The 8,667-nt window shown below is 41.7% G+C and overlaps 1 protein-coding gene across 2 annotated transcripts in view; it reads right to left on the bottom strand.

Moving 5' to 3' along the window:
* The window catches only part of LOC146973919 (heterogeneous nuclear ribonucleoprotein L-like), a 56,621-nt gene that overhangs the window by 28,853 nt on the left and 19,101 nt on the right, over positions 1-8,667 (bottom strand). For both annotated transcript variants that reach the window (XM_085800928.1, XM_085800929.1), the window contains exon 2: positions 2,160-2,278. In XM_085800928.1, the coding sequence (XP_085657054.1) occupies positions 2,160-2,278 (119 nt within the window). The remainder of the gene's footprint in view (positions 1-2,159; positions 2,279-8,667) is intronic.

The raw sequence follows: 8,667 nt of genomic DNA, 5'->3' as shown, positions 1-8,667 counted from the left end.
CAGGAAAAACACAGTTTTTATTTGGAGCTAACCAACTGCTGATCGGCGGGCGCTAACCCTGGGCGGAGGGATACGTGAGTTGGTTAGGTCCAAATAAAAACTGTGTTTTTCCTGTACTTTGAAAAATTATATTATAGCGAACAATGGAACTGTGTATTTTTTTTGTTTTTTATTTTTTCAGGTAAAACCTCTTTTAGGGCGCGAAAATAGGCCGTTTCTTTGGGTCTGTTCACAACAATGTATGTTGTAAATCTCTGGGCAGGGCTATTATGGGCTGGCGTTGCTAACGGGAGGAGTGCAGAGAGTCTTCTACTGCAATTAAAGTACTTAGGGGCTATTTGTAGATCATACAACCCCACTTTAAAAAAATGCTACTATCCCTTTAATGTTGGACCCTAACTGATTTTATTAATGGTGGTTGTCTGAGGTCACATGATCACATGGGCCGCTGCAACTTTGACGGTGGTATTTGACATCTATAATAAAGAGCAATAATGGAAATACAGATTTTAATTTCCTTGACATATTTCAGTCAAGTCAAGTTGGAGCTGACATCAGGATAACTGACACCCAACAGAAGTAAAACAGACGTATGTAAAGACAAGGACAGCAGGAAAATATAGTGTATAAGAGACGTGTGGATAACAAGAAATAAAGCTGACTTGACTTGTTAATAAACTATTTATATGATGTGTCTTTTGTTCTCAGTGAACTACAAAAACACTCAGCCCACTCCTGACTATGTTTGTGAGGGAAAAGGTGACAACACTATCTTCTTCCTCACACAGCATCTTTGAGCACAGACTAGTGTTGTCCCCATAGCAACATTATGGTATCAGTACCGGTACGAATATGTATTTTGATACTTTTCGATACTTTTCCAAACCGAGGTGGAACACAAAGAAAGACGTTAGTAGCCGTGTCATCTTCACTGTTTTCTCTTCCCTTCCCCTTCAAATTACAGTATTTTTCTAAATGCAGTATAGTAGGCTACATTTTTAATTGCTTTAGTACCGCAGTACCTTTACCTACTATACCAAACAGGCTTTGCACAGACTCTGACGTAGAGAGACATCAAGACAAATCAGCGTGATCCTAGTGTTTTCTCTTTGTTTCCTCCTCCTCCTCCCTCCTTCCCTCTTTGGGTGTGTCTGTCTTCTTCCCCGGTCTCTCTGGGTCTGGAGTCAGTCAGTTCAACCTGTTTACTCTGTGTTTCTGTGAGTCCTAAAGAACTTTGCTGTGACACAAATCACTGATGAAGTTCATGTTAATTCTCAACAGTCAAATATAATCTGTTATGACTTGTCATTGAATGCAACGTCCGTGAGAGAAGTCAATTCCTGAGCAGCAGGTCCCTAGTATTTCCATCTATTCACTTATTTAATGTGATGTAATCATGTAATATAAAGGCAAAAATACCCAAAATAATCTTATTATTACTCATTTGTCAGCAAAAAGTTAAAGGGAAACTATACAATATTCCGCTGTTTTGCTAACCCTCCTCTCGGCCATGTGCATTTGTTTTTAAAGCCGACGAGAAAGCAATCCATGGAGCGGTGGATAACATTATACATCATAAACACATTACAATGTGTATATTTGTGTAGTCTTATCTGTCATAAACAAGAGACTACAGGTTACGAGGCGTTTGTGTTGCAGTGCAGCAGAGACCAGAGCTGGGACACCGGGTCGGAGGCTCTGATCTTAGAAAGTTGGTTTTCCATTCTCCATTCTTCCTGTGACAAGTTACAAGTCCTTTATTTAACCCCAAAGCTGTTAAATTAAGGTAAAAATGTAGCATAGTTAAGGTAAAAATCTTGCATAATTCCTCTCTAAGTAAATCACGTCTATCTCCATAACAGAAGCAAAATTCTCTCACACACAAAACTGTTAATCACTTTTCACTTTCATAAGGAAGTGAAATGTTCAGAGTGTTGTCGTAGATTGATGTGAAAAGTTCACTGAGTCTTTGAATGTGATCTTATCAGTGTCTCTATAATTGCAGCTGTATATAAGTAGATGATGAGTAGATGAACCAGGGAGGCGTGTGTCTGTGCTCTCGCATGACTTTAGCTGATCACAGGCCAGTATAATGTCTGAAAATGTTCTTCCCATTGCGTAGAGATGTGCAAACGGCACTACGGTGGTCGTCGGCTCACCATATGGCTCCGAACTTCTCCAGGGCGTCGATCAGGTCTGCCTCCACCACGGCCTCGCACAGGCCCCTGACGTGGACCACGGGACTGGGAGAGATACGGTGGGAGTCCTCGCCATTATCCTGCAACACGCAGTTCACAGAGTTTTAACACATCAGGGTTCACACAGGTCTGGTCTGAGACGTAGGGCTGCATCTGTACACAACTTTAACCACAAATAAATACGACATCATACAGGAAGGAACTGCAGGGTCAAGTAAATGTCTTATTATGGGAGTCTCTGCGGCTATCACATAGTTACTGTTACAACTGTTTCCCACTGTAACTGTGAGAACAGCAGATAAAGTGAATGTCATGGCGATAAACTCAGCAGAGTTGTGATCTGCAGTCTGACAGTGTAACACACAGAGTCAGCAGCTGATACAACTCCAACACACTCATCTCTGACTGAAGCTGGACTCTGTGGACTGTCCTCTCTACACCCGCGGCGCCTGGTGTCTGTCCTGTCCTCTTGTTTGGACACCTGCACCGTCACCACAACCACACTCATGTGATTGATGTGAGTGGGTAGAACACATGGAGTAACTCAGTGTTTCTCACACTTGATGCAACATAACGGCACACACACACACAACACACTCCTTGATGCAACATCATTCGCACAACTAGACTGATGACATCACATGGCAATGTTCTGTTGCTTAAAACTCATACAACTAGACAATAGACAATATAAACAGACATTATAGCATAACATAGTGTTATACACTGTAACTGGATGCATGTTAGCAGCAGTTGTGTGTCTTGTATGCACTACTAAATGCATTTCCTCATTATTTTACTTAAATGGGTAATATTTTTTACTTAAATGGGTAATCAATTTAAACTTCAGTGATGGTCACACTTCTGTTGTGTTGGCTGAACCTTCACCATGTGTTAAACCAGTGTTTTTCAACCTTGGGGTCGGGACCCCACATGAGGTCACCTGGAATTCAAATGGGGTCACCTGAAATAATTGATTAAAAAAATATATTGATAAAAATATTCAATATAAATAGTATATAAATATTTATATCTAACTAATTGTTATTATTTTTAAAATAAATTATGATTAAAAACACCACACACAATCATGAACAACTGTATTCTATACTTTCACCTTCTCAAATATAAATCGAGCATTACGATGGCCGGCGTACAGCCTGCTGGAAATCAAGAGGAAGAAGAAGAATACACAGGTGTGCAGACTTGGTGGTGTTGTGTGTTGTGTGGCACACTGCCACCTAGGCGCCTGGCGTGCATACAACATTGAATATGCACGCGGATTTCTTCCCCAAAAACGCTCGTCTAAACACTAAATAAAAAGTGAGAACGCAACGCCACTTTTGCGTTTTCTGTTCAGATCGTTTCCGTGTAAACGTAGCCTACATGCAGCATAAAATATCTGAGTGGGTCGCCAGATATTTTTGATGTCAAAATGGGGTCACGAGCCAAAAGAGGTTGGGAACCACTGTGTTAAAGTGATGAGGTTGACGGGGCAGACAACGTACAGACATCTGATGATAACAGGCCCTAAACTGCACTTCTATCAGGAAAGGATATGACATCATTGAAAGACAGCCAATAAAACGCACCATCACCTGGATTCAAATGAGGTAAAGGAACCATACCGTACTGTACCGTACCGTACATCATCGATGGAAACATTTGGGAAAATGTAAGAAAACCTCTCAGACACCCATGGAACAGAGTTGTTTTAGACACTATAATGTGGAAATGTTACAAGTTGTAACTTCAAATCTAACTAATCTAACAGACCAACTTAAAAAAAACCCTTAACCAGGGTCACATGGTCTTCTGTGGAGCTAACCCACATCTGACCCCTCCCATTCCATATTTGTCCCTAACAACCTGAATCTATTATCACATGGCTGATATTTCACACTTCTATTGATGAGGGTGATTAAGAAAAAAAACATCAACAAGTTCACAGCGTGTTGTGATTGTTGTCACATTAACACGTCTTTCATCTTCATCACTGCTTCATCAGGAACAACATGTAGATATCAACTCCCAGTATCACACACGCACACACACACACACACACACACACACACACACACACACACACACACACACACACACACACACACACACACACACACACACACACACACACAATTTCAGTACAGTACAAAACTTTATCCTGCACTCAGTGGGTATTTTATTAGGAACACCTGTTCACCAGCTCATTCATGCAAATATCCCTTCAGCCAATCAAGTGGCAACAACCCAGAGCATCAAAACATGCAGAAACTTTCTTTAGCCCAAAGACGTGTCAGTCACACAAAACCACAGACTTCATGATGATGTCACAGCAGGTTTTACTGTGAGTGAATGTGAGACTGCAGTGGACACAGATTCACCACACTGGACAGATGAAGTGGGAAAAGGCAGGCTGCTCTGATGGATGCGGAGCGGTGCTGAGGCAGCAGGTGAAGGGCTCAGAATTCAACAGCAACGGTATGACTCTGTGGATCAATAACACTCCCTTCATACCAATCAGTCAGTCTGAATGTCAGACTCCTAGTAGCTACTGTTGCTGACCATGATAACGCTCCATCTCAAAAAACTAAAGTCTCAAACTGGTATCATGAAGATGACTGTGTTTTCAGTAAACTCATGTGGAGTGTTAAAAAATAGATCTTAAAGGAGACATATTCTGTCCCTTTTCCACAAATTTAAACAGTCCCCAGGTGTCTTAAAGACATGTCTGTGACATGTTTCGGTCAAAATCCCCCAAGGATCAAACATCACAGCTCTTTTCATCCTCTCTAAACAGCCCTGTTCAGAACGGCTGCTTTCAGTGTCTGTCCCTTTAAATGCAAATGAACCACTGCTTGACCCGCCCCTTCTACTGCTACCAGGTAGGGGTGGGATTATACAACTTTGAAACCTAGTTACATCGCTGGAAGACAACTGGGGGAACAGCTCCTAAAACCACATGGATTTCAACCTAGGGAGCCTGAAAATTACAGATTTTTTTGTCAATTCTCACAATTGTGGGGGCCTGAAGACAGGACAAAGAGCCTTCAAAAAGTGATTTTTCCATAATATGTCCCCTTTAATTCTGATGCAGTCCAATTTTGTCATTTAAATTCTACCACTCCAATTCCACCTGCTCCATACCAGACAGTGTACATCTGGTCAGATGTAACGTCCAGTGTCCACCCTGGTGGTGCACTCTGCTCCACACCTGGATCCAGTAGAAAACCTCTGGGATGTGGTGGAACAGGACATTTGCAGCTGAGAAATCAGCAGAGATGATGTGATGTAGTCATGACGACACGGAGCAGAGTCTCAGAGGAAAGTTCCAACATCTGGTGGATCCATAACATGAAGAACTGAGGCTGATGGAGAGCAAAGTGAGGAAGAGGCCAGTGTGACAAATACTGAAGTGGCCACTGAGTGTATTATTTACTATATGCACCAGTTAAGTAGTGTAAACACAGCTCCAGAAAAACATCCTTCAGTCCCACTGCTCTCATTACTCATGCGCAGCCAGTGGAGCTGCCACCTTTGATGTGTGAAAAACCAACACACTCCGGGGGGTTATCTTGTTTATCTTGTGTAAACGATTTAAGACCCAATTTTGTTGCTGTGTCCTCCTCATCCATCTCTCCACCATTTCACCACACTGTCCAAACTCATTCCAGTTGGATTTTGAAAGACTTGCAAGGACCAACCTGCCTCAGTCCTCTCTGCCTGGATTCATAGTGGTGAAGCAGTCGCATGGCAACAAGGAAAACTTTTAATTCTGCTAACAATCAAAGAAAAGTTTTGTTTGTTTTTTAAAGATTGATTTTTTAGGAGTTTTTTTTGGCCTTTGTTTGATAGGACAGTGCAGAGAGACAGGAACGCAGGGAGAGAGACTGGAGGAATGACATGTGCAAAGGATCGTCTTGATCGGGACTCAAACTAGCGATCAGCACTTCAGGTATATGCCATGGGATCATCTGCTCCCTAACAACTCGACCACAGAGCACCCTGTTGTACCTGTTTTGATGCGATTATAGACAGAGGATTGAACATAACTAGAAGCAGTAGAAGTAAACAAATAGTTTGAATTTGGAATTCACAAGAACAAGGACAATTTGTGTCCTCGGAAAGATTTTCCAGAACAGTTGCTCAGAAAAGAGAACATTTCTGGGAAAACTGGGACGGGCCCACTTGGATATTGGCCCAGATGTTGACTAAATAGTTTAGATCAGGTATCAGATAATGGGGCTGATCCATGACGCCGATATATTCATTTCAATTCTATGTTTGTGAGGTGTGCTACATCACTTATCAGCAGCACGCAGCATGCAGGTAGACAACGCCCGAAGTCAGCTGAGATAGGCTCCAGCTCACCCGTGACTAGGGGTGAATTTTCAAAGTTGGAAACTTTCCATGGGAATATATGGGAATAAACACAACAAAATTGAAGGTTGGCCCTTAATAAGTAATTAGTAATATTTTACTCAACATTCATGTTTTTGTTGTTCAGTAAAAGAATTGATTGTTCATACAAGAATTAAAATTTGATAAAGTTCTACTCACAAATAAATCTGTTGCAATGCCATGTTTTTTAATTGTATTATTTTGCATGGATGTCTGCTTATGACAAAACAAAATTTACATTTATGTTTAGATACAGTTTGTTTAAATTACCCCCAATTTCCAGTTAATTCCCATAAATTCACAATAATTCCTATAAATTCCCATAATTCCCTTGGAAAGTTTCCAATTTGGAATATTTCCAAAATTCCCGAGCTGAACTTCCCATGGAAAGTTTCTGGAAATTTACTGGAAATTTTCCACCCCTTTGCAACCCTACCCGTGACCCTAGTGCAGGATAAGCGGTATAGAAAATGAATGAATTCCTCCCATCTAGTGTTGTGGTTGTATATCACAAGCAACTCAATCATATTTTTCATGCTGCATTCAGGTGAAATTGGGCAGACGGCAGACAGACGACAGCCGCTGCACGTAACGGCATAAACAAGCCTCTATGTAAACAAGTGGTCCGTCAGCACAAGCAAAACAATACACGTGACAATATGTTGTCATGGCGATGTCGTATTGTTGACCTGACCCACGTTTTACCGGCTTTCTCTGGACTTCTGTGACTAAAATGACATCTGGTTTGTTAGCGACGGCCGTCTGCCCGACTGCAGGTGAATGCAGCATCAGTGTAACGCTCCATTCCTCCTCACTGCGTTACCACGGTGACTTTTCACAGACGCCACCTCCACCTGAGCCGACAGCTCCGGTGTCTCCGCTGAGTTTCCGTGGTTACCTACCGTCACGCTACCACTGAAGGTAAAAACATGGAGACACCACATGGCAGCAGCACCGAGCTTACCGTCTCCATGGAGATATGAATGATATGAACGGCTCATTCAGAGCTGAAAGGAACACTTCACTTTGTTGATGGGGGGATTACTGATTCATGAAAAACAGACTTTTGAATGAAATAATCGATTTTAGTGAATAGATAACAGGAGAAGTTACATAATGTCCCTTTAAAGTCAAGCCTGATGCCTTCACTGTCTTCCGCATGGCAGGGGATACAGTTTATTAATTCAACAGTGGTATCGGATCAGTATCGGTATCGGCCAGTATGCTATTGGTGCATCCCTAGTTTTAAAGTGATGTAACTTGTTGAAGCGTGCAGCCGCTCAGCTCAGGCCCATGCAGCTCAACAACCGACTTCTTCTGTCAGTGAGAACAGAAATCAGTGCAAGTCTGGAGTGTGTCCACATCTCTTAGTGTTTCATCATGAATAAACAGAAGACTGGTGAGAGGCAGGAAATCAGCAGTCACTAAAGCAGCATGTCCCAACACAATCACGCTCTTTTTGACTGTCTGTCATGAATATGGAGAGAGAGAGAGAGAGAGAGAGAGTGTGTGTGTGTGTGTGTGTGTGAGAGAGAGTTTCAGTCAAATCCTCACACGTCTCTTAATCTTTTCTTCTCATCTTGTTTATCCCCTCACACACTCGTTGTCTTTTAAACTTTAATCTCTTCCCTCTTGTACTTATCTCATTCTCCGTCTATGATCCATCCCTTCCCCCATCTTCCCTCTTTTTGTCCTTCTCTTTCACATTGACATTCCTTTTAGTCTATTTATAGAGGCAGATGGCTCTTCTGAGTGTTCAGAGGAAAAACACAGCATGAGACCAACTTTTCTCTGCGCTGACCAGCCTGCTGGATCCGACACACGAGCATTGTTCCCCATGTATATTATCATACATGATGTCACTTCCACATCCTCTGAATATAAGAAGAGACCAAGTTTATAACTCCACTGAAATACATGTTGTATGTACCTGTATGTCAATATATGAACTTATCCAATTTCTAAATGTATATGTCATTTGTACATGATAGTATTATTATTATTATCTTATATGAATTTATGAACTTATGTACATATTTACCATTTACTTGGGGCCCATCCTTTCCTT

The sequence above is a fragment of the Trachurus japonicus genome, chromosome 15 (genome assembly GCF_045865225.1).
Source record: "Trachurus japonicus isolate A0001 chromosome 15, Traja_1.0".
In the NCBI taxonomy this organism is placed as follows: Eukaryota; Metazoa; Chordata; class Actinopteri; order Carangiformes; family Carangidae; genus Trachurus; species Trachurus japonicus.
This window is presented reverse-complemented; position numbering and strand designations above follow the sequence as displayed.